A 14,450-nucleotide genomic window follows, 5' to 3' on the forward strand; every position below is an offset into this window, starting at 1 on the left:
GTATTCCTATCAAGAAAATGTGAGTTTAGCCATAGTCTAATTTTAATTCTCAAACTTTTTCCTTAAATTGTCCTGCTTGTGATGTTGTTGTAGGGTTTAACGTCATTTTTCAGCACACGATAGGCTATACATGGCGGCCAGTATTAATGGTGGAGGAAGAACCCGGGAAATCCCCGGAAAGAACCACCGACCCTCGAGAAGCTAATGGCAAGCTTTCTCACATATCCACATTGGCTGAATCCAAGATGGCAGTGATCCGTAACGGAGAGCGCTTTAGACCACTCTGCCACTTGGGGCACCTTCCTGCTTGTGATACTTCAGACAAAATCAATATTTTTGTCAAAGCAGAGATAGCATAAAGGATGCAAAATCACCTTTTAGTTTGTAAACTTAACACATAGGAAAAATTTTATTGTGGAAGAATGAGCTAAGAAATTCCTCAAATGCTTCAAAAACTACAATGAATTTCCTCCGAGATTGGACAAGATTCCTTAAAGTAAAAGGTCAAGATTTTACGACTGTATTTTAATCATAGATGCTGCTGGATTTTCTGTGAAAAAATTGTTTTTATCAACTGTGCAACAGGAACAGTATTCGCAATGTAAATTTTGAGGAACAAACTTTGAGATATTGAAGAAAATTGAGGCTATGCGTTATCATCAGCAGAGCAGGCATCGCTCTTGCACTGCATCTTATGGTTCCTAGTGGTCCATGTCAATTTCGAGCACTGACACGTCAAGAAAATTGAATGATATCAACAAACAAGTGAATGTAATTAAGCTTTCTTACTGAGTTATTGTCAAATCTGCAGCAGGAAAACCTATGATAATCGTCATAAATTCTGATGTCATTTGATATCCAAGTGCCAGGCAGAATTACATTTTCTGTTCTTTTGTTACTAAATGTCCAAAAGTAAGTCAGAATGTGGATTTGCTTTAGTCTGATGTTATCTGGTGCCGAGACCAGTGGAGTTAGAAACATTATCATGTGATAATCCACAGTAATCTGTCCATCCTGATCTAATGGTAGGATTGGAATCTGTACCCTTTCAGTTGTTAGTTTGTCATACTGACCACTAAATCAATATTTGAGGATATTTATGGTGCTTTTGCCATCACAAACATACATTGTATCATGTTCCCTGACAATTAACCAATAAGCTAAATTCTGAGACGGACACATTAAAACCACCAACAATAACCTCAAATCCTGAAGTAAATGACTACTATTCCCCAAACTAAGGCATAACAACAAAATAAATCTTTCAGCATCTACAGCCAATGTCAAATCAACCCTTTCTGATAAACTTTAAGAAGAAATGATACTCATAAATACAAGAAAAGAAAATTAATAAGTATTTTAGTCAATCATCTGCTTTTCCTGGGAAAATTATGTTTCACTGTTGCTGAAAGTCATAACAATATTTTTAAAACTGGTACATATCTTATACACTGGCTAATAAGATGAGTCCAACTGCAAATTGCACAGACCCAGATTTGCCATCACGTAATGCACCAAAGATCTGGGTCTATGCAGTGTTACGAGTAATCAGTAGAACAAACAAATAGACCCTGGTCTGTGGGCACATTATGATACAGCATATCAGAATCTTTGTTGTTTGCAGTTTGACTTGACTTTTAAGTGAGAACATACAGTTATTCAAAAGTATTTCTACTTAATAAATTATAGGAATTGATTCAGTTTTGGTTGCTCAATTTATAATGGAAGGGAATTATATGAACTAAAAACATGGAGACATTATTTTCTTGTGGAAAATATAAATCTGACTTTTGTTTCTTGAAAGTATTAATATTGAAATCAAATCGTAAAACATGTTTAACAGATGCCATACATACCTCCAAATGGGATAAGGACTACGTTATGTCGACAAGCCAGTTCCACAATCTTCACTACATCATTGTGACATGCTGTCAGTACATAGAAAATTAGATATAATTAGAAAATGAAAACAGATATTTAAGAAACACATGATATGCCCTCCAGACCAGCCATCATCACATCAAAGAACATAAGCCAAGGACTTCATGAACCTAACTGGGTGCAAGATTCAAGGGCAGAAACGTTGTTGTTGCAGGTTTAATGCCATTTTTCAGCACATAAGAGACTATACATGGCTGCCAGTATAACTGTTGAAGAAAGAAACTGTGAAACTCTGGTAAGAACCATCGATTCACAGGATGCTAATGGCAAGCTTTCTCACATAACCACAGTGACCAAGCCAGAGACTCAAACCATGTGGACAGAGATGAGACGGCAGTGATCAATAAGGGTAAATGTTTTAGACCACTCCATTACCCAGGGTCCCATAGGAGCAGAAATGCCATAGAAAGTACTGTACAGAATGGTTACATTAATGTTATATAGGATGAAATAGATATTATAAGGTCTTTTATTAAACTCCCCATGCTGATATTACCAAGAACTCAGGGTGAATAACAATAAGACAATTTTCCAGAATGATGTCACATCAGTGCCATTTTCATAAAGGACCAACTAGATATGGTAAGAAATCTTTGATGAGAAACTCCATGTCAAAATGACTTTCTGTCCAGAAGGAATAATGATAACAAGATTTTCAAGATGGCACCATCTTCATATTTTGTTACTGCCTAGACAGCATATAAAGTCTTTTATTGAAAACTTCAAGATGATATGACAATCTATTTAGAAGAGTCAATGATAACATTATTTTCAAGACTGACTGTGTCAGATATACTGGATGTCCCAACAGCACCATTTTCATTTCCATTAAGGACCAAGTAGAATATGGAATGAATGGTTTGTCAAGTTTCATAGCAATCTTCAAAGCAGTTCAGGAGAAGTGATAACAGACTTGTACTAAAGCTAGGCTACCTATGGAGATCAGGCCATCAGTGATAACAGACTTGTACTAATGCTAGACTTCCTATGGAGATAGGCCATCAGTGATAACAGACTTGTACTAATGCTAGACTTCCTATGGAGATCAGGCCATCAGTGATAACAGACTTGTACTAATACTAGACTTCCTATGGAGATCAGGCCATCAGTGATAACAGACTTGTACTAATGCTAGACTTCCTATGGAGATCAGGCCATCAGTGATAACAGACTTGTACTAATACTAGACTTCCTATGGAGATCAGGCCATCAGTGATAACAGACTTGTACTAATGCTAGACTTCCTACGGAGATCAGGTCATCAGTGATAACAGACTTGTACTAATGCCAGACTTCCTATGGAGATCAGGCCATCCCATAAACTCTTCTGTCCTAAAGTTTAACCAGATAAGAGAAGGATGTGATTATGTTATATTTCAAACATTAAGCAATCTGGGAAAAGGATTATGGCAAAAAAGTGATGAAACAAATTTTAACCAAAAACTTGAAACAAAATGTGAACCCATCATACTCCTTGACCCCATGACCCAACCCTGGGACTGGGAGTAGTAATAAGAGAAGGAGAGTATATGATGATATATTCAAATATAAAATGAATCAGGTAAGTGGTTCCTGAACTTTAAACACAATTAATTCTTGACTTCTTGGTCCAAGTCATTAGTGGACACCAGGGTTATTGCTGTTGTTGCTGTTTGAGGTTTAACACCACTTCTAAGCGCAAGGTAGGTTATACATGGCAGCCAATATAACTGGTTGGGAAAAAACAACTGATACCAACCACTGACCCAAAGGAAGCTATTGGCAAGCTTTCTCACATATCCACCTTGACCAAGCCCAAGACTCAAACCCATGAGAGAGAGGTGTGATGGCTATGATTGGTAAAGACAAGCACTTTAGACCACATGGCCACCCAGGGCAAAGAGTGGTATTAAGAGACACTGCGTATGTGATGATGTTATATAACAAACATTCGCTGAACTAGTAAAAGGGTTATGGAAACATAAGCGATGAAAAAACTTTAGCCTAAACCTTTGACCAAAATGTTTCCCCTTTATGTCTAGACCCCATGACCCCAACCAGAGCAGAAGTAGTATTCAAAGAAAGGGCTTTTTGTGATGATATATTCCAAATAGGAAGTGAATTAGGTAAGGTATTACTGAGGTGGCGCTAACCAGATAATATGTACTTTTGAGAGAGTGACATATGTAAGGTGAAGTAGTTCGCATTGAAAACATGCACAGTGGAGAGAATGTTTGCATACCTCTATACTACATTAATGTAATGTGGATGATATTTCTTTTGGATATTGTACTTTTGGAAATTTTACATGATTTAAGCACACTGCTAACTAAAATGACTGCTCCCTTGTGTTAAAAAATCAGTCTGAATTAGTCTAAAGTACACTATACATAGCAGCTATTAAAATAGGGAAAATGAATTTTGCCAGACTAGACAATACCAGCTTCTGAAAGTGCAATGAATGAATTACCAAATATATAAAATGTAAAAAAAGCTATCGGCTCTTTTTTATACAATTGACCTCTGAAGTTCAGGAAGTGAAAATGACCAAGTAGAGCTAGCACTTTTTTGAAAGGTGCACATTTGAAATAAGGCCAAGCTGTATACTCTATAACCCATAGTACACCCATCAATCATACACCAAAATAAAGGGAATTAAAGGTTCTTTGCATTATACCTAAGATATACAAGGTCTTTTTTAAATAGCCAGTATAACCAGTGAGGAAAGCCGGGGACATTCTTTTTCTTTAAAATCCTAACCCTATGCAAAATGCGAAACTGTATAGCGCCACCTGAGCTACAAGTGAATCTACTTTACCCCAGACTAAAATGTCTCAAAGTTAATTCTTAACTACTTGGCCCCACCCAGAGGCAGGTGTTACTTGGAGAAGGGGATTATGTCATGACAGAATATGTCAAATATGAAGACATCCAGGATGGAGGCTCTTAAGTTACAAGTACTGGAAACTTTTGTTAACCAAAGATGTCTCACCCCTCTACTAAATAAATACACACAAATAGAAAACTTGAATGCTAGCTGTTCCACATCACTGAGACATAAAAAATATAGTACTGTATCTTCAATCCATCACAAACCAAGCTTTCTAAAAATGTTGAGTAAATCAAAATGATGAATATTCCTGCTTAATATTCAATTACCTACAAATTATTCCATTCACAACATTGTACTATTTACAATAAAATAAATGAGAGGAAAAGGACAAATATGACTTAGCACTGGTTCGATTATGGTTCATACATTCATTGACTTATTACAATACAATAATAGGACCATTTTATTTGTGTATCACTGAGTGCAAACTTTGAGACTTAATCTGACAACTGACTTGACAAGAATATGACGTAAATCTACTAAACATACTCATGGTATGGACTTAATAGAAATACAGACAAAAAAATGCATACATGCTTTCTTTCTCTTTACATGCAAATTGTTTTCAAGTAAACTCACAAAAATATTTATTGTTTATTCACTTAGATAAAACTTACTTGGCCATATCACAAGATCAGGTATTCTGTCAAACCTGCCTTCCCGTAACACAAATATCTCATGTAATGTGTGACCTGAAAATACAATATATCTCATGTAATGTGTGACCTGAAAATACAATATATCTCGTGTAATGTGTGACCTGAAAAATACAATATATCTCGTGTAATGTGTGACCTGAAAAATACAGTACATCTCATGTAATGTGTGACCTGAAAACTAGTATATCTTGTGCAATGTGTGACCTGAAAATTACAGTATTATTTAGAGTTTTAATACATGCTTGAGTTAAAGTTTAAAAAATTGTTAAACCTTATGATAGGGTCAAGAGGGATGAGTGAGGACCTGTCATAGGTCAAGGGCAAACATCCCTGTGGAGGGTCCTGACAACTCCAGGATCCTAGCAATTTTTCACCCACTTAATTTTGAAGATTTTTTTTTTTTTTTATTAACCCCGTAACAGGTTGACCAATGGGTCGGGGAACCATCCCAGGGTCACCTTACAATCAAACATTTCTGGTTATCAGATAATCTAGGGATAATAAATATAATCTACAGAGAAAGTAAAAAAGAAAACACACACACACACACACGCATATACACATGCATATGGCACACAATCTAGGTGACATGGCCTTTGTGATATTACAATATTTTGTTCCTGTTTACCATCAAGACAGAGACAAGTTAAATGTTCATTGTTGAGGTCCATTTTTGAAGAAATTGGTCCTCTTTTTTATTTACTTTAGCATTGTATTTTTCAATGTTCTTATGCATTGCAACTATTTGCTTAAAGGCAAAAATAGAAGGATTTTTCATATTGAATCTGCAAGTATAAATATAATATTTTGCCAAAATAAGCAGAAAATTACCCAAATTGTCCAGTTGTTCACTTCCTAAAAATGTTTCTTTTTTGGACAGATGTACAATATTTGGGCAAAAAGGTGCAAAATCTTCAATAAAACGGTACCAAAACTGTGAAGTAATACTGCAGTCATAAAAGAGATGCTGAATACTTTCAGTTTCACTCTTACAGAAAGTACATTTGTTGTCATCAAATATGTTAATTCTTTTAAGAAAATCATTAGTAGCGATTATTCTATGGATTAATTTAAAGTTAAAAGAGATCAACTTGGTATCCTTGGTACAGCATTTTGCCCGGCTGTATATATCAGACCACTCCTCACTACTTATATTTTTATTAAATACTTGCATCCAAGCTTCTTGCTTCGCAGTGTGTTGCCTTTTAGTTTCCTGTAAAAGATCTTTGTAAACATACTTGAGTGAATCTTGTTTTCGCAAGTTCGTTATTTTATCCTCCTGCTTATCAAAATTATTATGTACTAGATGGTTTTTTATGGCATCTTTCCATGCTTTAGGAATTCTGGATATTAAGGAGAAGTATTTCAAGAAATCATCGCTTCCAGTTTTTTGTTTTATTATCTCAAAAGGTATTAAATTACCGTGGTCATCTACTAGATCGTTCAGAATTTCAAAACCAGCTTCTGTCCAGGATTTGTATTGATAAATCATTTTAGGGGGGACAAAATTTAAAATACTCATGGATTTTGAAGATACTCTTCCATCACAACCTTTTTCTTCCAGCCACTTCCACCTCCATTTTGTTTCTCAACCCTTGTTCTAAACATTTTGTGTCAGCTCTGCCAATAAATACTGCATGACAATCAACCATATGTTTTAAATTGTTTTATGACAATTCAATGTTTATGACAAATACAGCAAAACTGATTATTAGTGTCATGAAAATAAATTAAAAGTACATGTCAAACAGGTGCTGTCAATATTAATAACAATGCATTACTGTGTTTGATTTTATTAAATAAATACTCATATTAACATTGTTCATATGGAATTCTTGCTAAAAATGTGATGAAATAACTTAAAATATTCTGTTTTGTTTAAAGACTCTAGAACCTTCCCAAACACTACCGCTGCCAAAAATTCGAAGATTAATATGAATTGGGAAATGGTCATGAACTAATTTCTGTCTCTATGCAGAAAACTTTCACTCATGTACTTGTTGTTGCCTATTTTATTTGTGTCCAATTACTGACCAATCAAAAGTCTGCATTTGTCAATTTCTGGAGTAGTGTTGACTTGAAATTTATTAGGATGGAAGGGCCAGAATATCACTGTTACATCTATTAAATTTAAATTAGATTTAATTATTGTACAGTTGTGGAAGATCTTTATTGCCTATTTCCAATGCAGTATCTTGTTAAAATCAAGCAGTCAGTTTAATTTGTTATTTATTGTTTATTTTGGCCACTTTTTCTGACTGTCCTACATTCATATATAAAAGTGTTTTGTTATTCTGCCTATTCCAATCATCTGTTAAAATTGATATAGAGAATATAGTAACATTTAAAACCAATTTTTAAATACTTTGAATTCACTATTTTATTTGTAAAGTACTAATTGTTTTTAGTTTTGCATCTGCTATGAATCATGAAATTCAAGACCCAGTGAACAATGATTCACTCTTATGTGAAGACAACAGGACCCTTTCCCCAACTGACACAATTCAGTAGGAATACAAATGTCATTTTTTCTCCAAAGATCAATACTTATACCAATCAAAATAAATGAAACAATTTCACCGTTTACATACAGTATACAATAATATAATGTTGCACTCTATTATTTAGAAAAAAGTTGTTGTTGTTGTTGTGGGGTTTAACGCCATTTTTCAGCACGATAGGCTATACATGGCGGACAGTATTAATGGTGGAGGAAGAACCCGGAAAACCCCGTAAAGAACCACCGACCCACGAGAAGCTACTGGCAAGCTTTCTCACATGCCCACATTGGCTGAATCTTAGACTCGAACCGCCGCAGACAGAGGTGAGATGGCAGTGATCTGTAACGAAGAGCGCTTTAGAAAAAAGTACTTCTTTCCCCAACCAGAATCTGGCAAAGTTGGTGGGAAAAAAGGGGGGTGGGAGCAAATGCAGAAAGTTTACAACTACAAACATTTGTTTAACATTTTGAGGTCATATGATCAAATTACTGATGAAACAATATTAAAATGTTAAAAATTACTAAATCTTTCCGTATTTTGATTCTCCACTGTTGTACAACATAGTTTCCATAGATGATATCATCTTTTCATACTTCCGGATATAATTATTAATTTTATTAGAGATGGACCTGGATATGAGTTTTGAAACAATGCACAAAGTTCAGAAAAAAAATTTCATCCAATTAATGTCCTTCTATTAAACGTTGTCTCCCATGTCATGACATTTTTCATTTACGTAACTTATTCTGAGACATGAGGATCTAATATACATAGAAATATTGATGTTCACATCAGTAAACGCACACTCAACTATAACCATTCTTCTTTCATTTTCCAAACTGGCTTTAAAACTCAGATTCAACAGGTATATTAAATGAGGATGGGGTATCAACACTTCCTAATGAGTTGACAATGCTATTATTTGTATAAAAGGTGAAAGCTGATTAATAACAAGAGGCACAAGTGTGTTTGATATATTTCACCTGTATACTAAGTGGATCTATATTACCTGGTGTACAAAGCTGATATACATCACCTTGGTATACAAAACTGATACTGAATATCTCACTTGGTATACAAAGATGATGTATTGCAGCTGGTATACAAAGCTGATATATCTCACCTTCAATACAAAGCTGACATATCTCACCTGGTGTACAAAGCTGATATATCTCACTTGGTATATAAAGCTGATACTGTATATCTCACTGAGTATACAAAGCTGACATATCTCACCTAGTATATAAAAAGCTGACATATCTCACTTGGTATATAAAGCTGATACTGTATATCTCACTTGGTATACAAAGCTGATGTATTTAAGCTGGTATACAAAACTGATACATCTCACCTAAAATACAAAACTGATATATCTCACCTGGTGTACAAAGCTGATATATCTCAACTGGTATATACTGCTCAATTGCTCAAAGATGCTGAAAATAGGAATCTACATGGTTCCTAAGAAAATCCTGATAATGCAAGAGAAGCCACACCAGAAGCAACTTTGCACAGTCATGTACTAAAACATATTTTTATCAAGTTGATTTAAACTGCAACTACCACTCTGGAGAAGTTAAAAATAGGTTTTCCAAAGAGTTGCTGCTGAAGCTACTCCACTGGGAGACATCATTAACACACTTTTTATAAATCATGACCTACATAACATCTGAACCAAGTTTGATCAAAATTGGTTCAACTGTTCTAGAGATGAAATTGAAATCAGGTTTTCTATCTGATTACTATGGAAGCAATACCAATGCCAGTGAAGTCAGTCAGTCACTCCAGATAAAATAATGATATAGCATTATCCTAAGAAGCATTCCCACCGGGACAGTTCAAAACCAGTTTGGTTGACGGAAAACAGAAGTCAATAATGTTTTACACCTGGGTGGTAAGGAAGCCACAGCATTCGTAGAAGAAGCTTTGGACGTAACTTGACTGCTATATATTATATATAATGCATTTTCTGTTTTACAAAAGCAATTATAATAAGTGAATATATAAAACCAATAACTCTCTCCCTTCAACTCTAATAAAATGAAAACTTGACTTTCCATTTCGCTGTGCGTGAATGAAAATTAGTTGAAGTGCTGAATAGAAGCGACTTAACACTAAATGAGAATATATTTCTCAAACCCAAAAACCCCCAAAAATGAGGTAATTGCTGAAAAGCAAACTTAAATGGAATGCAAGATGAAGTGAATTCTGGATGCATTCAAGCGCAAATGAAACGAAGGTTTTGTAAAATTCCCAATGTTAGGATTTGCTGAGAATAATATGAAAACATTCTTTTAAATAAGCATTCAAATTAAGTTAAATAAAATTTGGTAGCAGTAATGAAGAAAATCGTAACCAATTTTATAGAATCCATAACAATACCAGCATTATAAGATAGAAAGCAGAATATTGTGGTACTTTAAAGTAAAGGACTACTGTACTGAAATTTTATATTATGAAAACTCCAATGGAGAAAAGAATGCTCACCATGAGCCCTGAAAAGTCTGTCTTGACAGTCATCTGAAAAGGAAATTCCAGTGCGCCTTATGTCCACAATGAATCCCTCATTTTTGATAGGGGTAGGGGTATCAGCGGCAGTGAAGCTCGGCTGCAAATAAATGGGTAAATAATGATAAGAACTCCAAGCAAAATTATGACTCAACTGCTTGGATGTATCTTTTCTAACTTAGAAACACTGTCAAACACTGTCAAATATTGGCAAAGATGCAAAGAAAGCCAGAAAAGTGATGAGAATTAACTGTATGTACATCTATGAAGTATGCTAACTTGCTCATTATACTGAGTGCTAGTTTTCAAAAACTTTAAATAAACCTGAGCGAGTGATCTATGATCTAAATTATTTTCTACTGATCTCAGTTGAGCTAGACATTTACTGGTTGTCTGATCGTTTTGCTCATCAGTCTCTTAAAAACAGACCAGTATCATTTGCATACACCTAATTCCACAACCTGTTTTTAATGATTAAGCTATTAATTCATTTATTCAATGTTCAGGGTGTTTAAATGTTTAAAGGTGATCTCAAATTAAAAATAACATTGACTTTTTTTAAAAGAGTTTGAATCAGTACTGCTCTCACAGTGACTTCAAGTTGCTTATATGAAAATTAATTGCTGTCAATTTCTACAGACAAATGACTAGTACCATTGGGCTAGTGAGTTTTTACCAATCATTTGACCAAACAATAATAATAATAATAATAGTAATGATGATGATGATGATGATGACCTGAGCAGGAGTCCGATGATCCAGACTTATTCCTATTGTGCTCATCATCCAATCTCGTAATTGTGGCATAGAATGCCCACTCAGCTGATACCTACAAACAATCAAGTCAAAAAAAAATTGTCAGAATTCAATTTATATCGTCTAGTGTGAGGTATTGTATATTACAGCTGCAACAATAAAATAAATCAAGAATATATAATAAATATTATTATTTGCATCATAAAAGTACCTATTAAAAGCATTATGGTTGCATGGATTACATTTTATTCCATTTGTACTAAATCAATAAAAGCTTAAAAATTCAACTCTTTGCTATTCTCAGTGCAGATGTGACATTACCCTCAACTATTTATTATTTCCTTTATAGAAATTATGTTTGCAGTGAAATCTATGTCATGATCACTGTGCTTCCTGTCAAACACAAAAACCAATATATTTAATAAAAATATCCATAAAGCAATAAAAGACTTTGGAAAGAGAGGTATTTACTTGATGAAATGAAAAATATAACGTCGAATATCATGTGATGTCTTAAACTTGTTAATGCTTTTGTGATTTTATTTAAGTTGTCCCCTCTGCCATATGAGCCATGAATAACCAATGGCACAAATGAGCCATGAATGATCAATGGCAACGCATACCCAAAACATGTCAAATCTCTCCTAACATTCCTGACATTAACTTAAGAGCTGCCAGTCAAATTTTATGCAAGCACACGTGGATATCTAGATTCATATAATCCTCATTTTATCTTCAAATGATTAAAAAATAATTAAGCTTATTGTATACACTACTCTGATACATACCTCTCCCCGGTGAATTCAACATGTTTGTCTTTGTTGACGATAAACTTTGAATCACTGTAACCCCAGCCATTCCACTTTAACAGCTCTTGGCTGAAAATTAAACAGATGTCCATTGTATTGTATGTCAGTGGCAAAAGGTGTGATGCTCATATGGCAAGCTATTTTATTATTATTTTTTTAAATTATTATTATAAAGATCTTAACTTTCAATAAATGATGAATAGTAAATATTCTATAATAAGTTACATTGTGAACAACCATGTAGGTTCTAGTATTTATCTCACCTCTACAAGACTTGCTATAGGTAGCAATAGCAGAGACTTCAGAATCAAGGCAAGAGATCCCAGTGATCTAGCTTTGCAATACTTTGATCATTCTACACTTTTGAGTCCTTGGAACTACTAGAATAAGATTAGTGTTAACTACACATTCTATGACTGCCATACATGAATATTGTTGTGGAAACATTCTCTTCTTTCAGTCTTGGTAGCTTTGACCTACTGATCCAAAAAGTACCAGGTGTCTTGTTGTAAATGTAAGTGCCATCAACAAAGTTTAGTCATGGTTTGTGGCACTGGTCTGAATTATTCCGCAGAAACCATTTTTCTCATCTGCGTCCAACTTATTGTCATCCATGATCATTAAACATCAAAATGAATGCAAGCCATCTACGAACTTCAGTCAAGAATGCACTGCAGAACTTAAGAAGATTTGTGCAAATAATTTTCCTTCTGTCAGCTTCTGTAACCATGATGTTGGAACCTTTGGGTTCCTTCCTTGCCCCAACACCAAGTTACTTTACAAAAAATAGGTACACTATATTACTTTATTGTAACATTTTATTCACCTATCAAACTCATTGTCTACCAGCAATTTGTCGACTTGGGTATTGTTAAATTCCAACTCATTCATAAAAATGGTGAATGACTGTTTGTCAAACTACCAAGATTAGAAGCCAAGGTCGGAATGATGAGAATACGCCTTCATACACAAATGACAAACATTACTCTGCTATATCATACTGAGGATTATTTTACTGTTACAAGTGTTGTAAAGTCAACAACAACCTTGTAAAACTTCGGGATGTCAGTAAATTTTGTGTCTCTCACCCACTAATGAACCATTGTTCTCAAGCTCTGTGAGAGAAACAAAGACCACATATATAGTTGCAAGACTCTAGATCCGACAATTATCGGCAGATATGTTTAGATAGATCTACGTGTGTAAATTGGTAAAACACCATGTAACCCGTGGGTACGTGAGAAAGCTTGCCAGTAGTCCTACAAATGTAAGACATAACACATGCTGTTTTTGCTTTAGTGATGTAATCCCTCCCCCAAACAAAAGTATCGGGTGATGTGTCTTAAGTGATACATCACCCGATATGTTTGTTCTTGCGGGTATAGCACTACAACATAAACATGTCCCATGTCTTACATGGTGGACTAGCTTGCCAATAATTCTCGTGTGTCAGTGGTTCTTTCTGGGGTTTTACCGGGTTCTTCCTCCACTATTTATACTGGCTGTCATGCATAGCCTATCTTGTGCTGTAAAATGGCGTTAAACCCGACAACAACAACCAAAGTAAACCAACGTTAGTTACCCCACCCAACAAGATACAACAATGTCAAGTAAACAAACCGGCGCTTTGGGATGGTTGGTGGGTCGTTCTCAGCCCCACATTCATGTGCTTCAACATTTCTCTTAGTGTCCATACTAGACTTTCGAAAGCGACTGAGCTGTGCAACTTGCTATATTTCAACCACTTCAAAAGACAACGTGCTTCCAATCGGTTTCGAAATGATCTTTGGACCTGTATAGTGTACAATGTTGAGATAGAGTTATCCTCCTTTAACTCAATACGCGCGTCAATGGAGCGACTAATAACCCCCAAATACCCCCAAGACTATTGGAAAGCCCAAGACACATCAAATTATGTATTACAGTTGAAATTCTGTTCTCAAACTGAACATAAATCATTGAATTTAATCTTAATTACTCCAAAAATTAAAATTAACAATGTAAGAAATGTTTATTTTCTGAAGGCAGATTAAATAGTTTCTCAGTGAAGAACGAGTTCGTACATAGGCCCCTATGGTACTAAGTACTATTACACCATTAAGTTATTTTCCACCTTTTCTTTGTTTTTGGATCGCCGCCAGTCAAAAAAATCTTTTATTCTTCCCGTTCGTTTTTAACATAAACGCTAAGTTTTTTCTTGAATTTAACACACACACACACACACACACACACACACACACACACACTTGTTTACGTTTAAATTTTGTTATTTTGTTTCTTGATATCATATAAGATGACTATTAAACACATTTACCATTTAAAGTTTCATTCCAAATGTGTAGCTATAGAAAATCAAGAAATTGATCGGCAGTTCCATTTTTTTTTAAAATGCTGAAAGTTACAA

At 34.8% G+C, this 14,450-nt stretch overlaps 1 protein-coding gene across 1 annotated transcript in view; it reads right to left on the bottom strand.

Moving 5' to 3' along the window:
* LOC149792155 (alkyldihydroxyacetonephosphate synthase, peroxisomal-like) overlaps positions 1 to 13,865 on the bottom strand; it is a 58,554-nt gene extending 44,689 nt beyond the window's left edge. The window contains exons 1-6 of the mRNA XM_089969537.1: positions 13,667 to 13,865; positions 12,026 to 12,115; positions 11,220 to 11,310; positions 10,461 to 10,581; positions 5,431 to 5,505; positions 1,857 to 1,928 (exon numbers count right to left, since the gene is read on the bottom strand). Coding sequence (XP_089825663.1) covers positions 1,857 to 1,928; positions 5,431 to 5,505; positions 10,461 to 10,581; positions 11,220 to 11,310; positions 12,026 to 12,115; positions 13,667 to 13,740 — 523 coding nt within the window. The 5' untranslated portion in view covers positions 13,741 to 13,865. The remainder of the gene's footprint in view (positions 1 to 1,856; positions 1,929 to 5,430; positions 5,506 to 10,460; positions 10,582 to 11,219; positions 11,311 to 12,025; positions 12,116 to 13,666) is intronic.
* Positions 13,866 to 14,450: the final 585 nt, after the last annotated feature.

The sequence above is a fragment of the Sinohyriopsis cumingii genome, chromosome 9, assembly GCF_028554795.1.
Source record: "Sinohyriopsis cumingii isolate HCF-2022 chromosome 9, ASM2855479v2, whole genome shotgun sequence".
Taxonomy (NCBI): Eukaryota; Metazoa; Mollusca; class Bivalvia; order Unionida; family Unionidae; genus Sinohyriopsis; species Sinohyriopsis cumingii.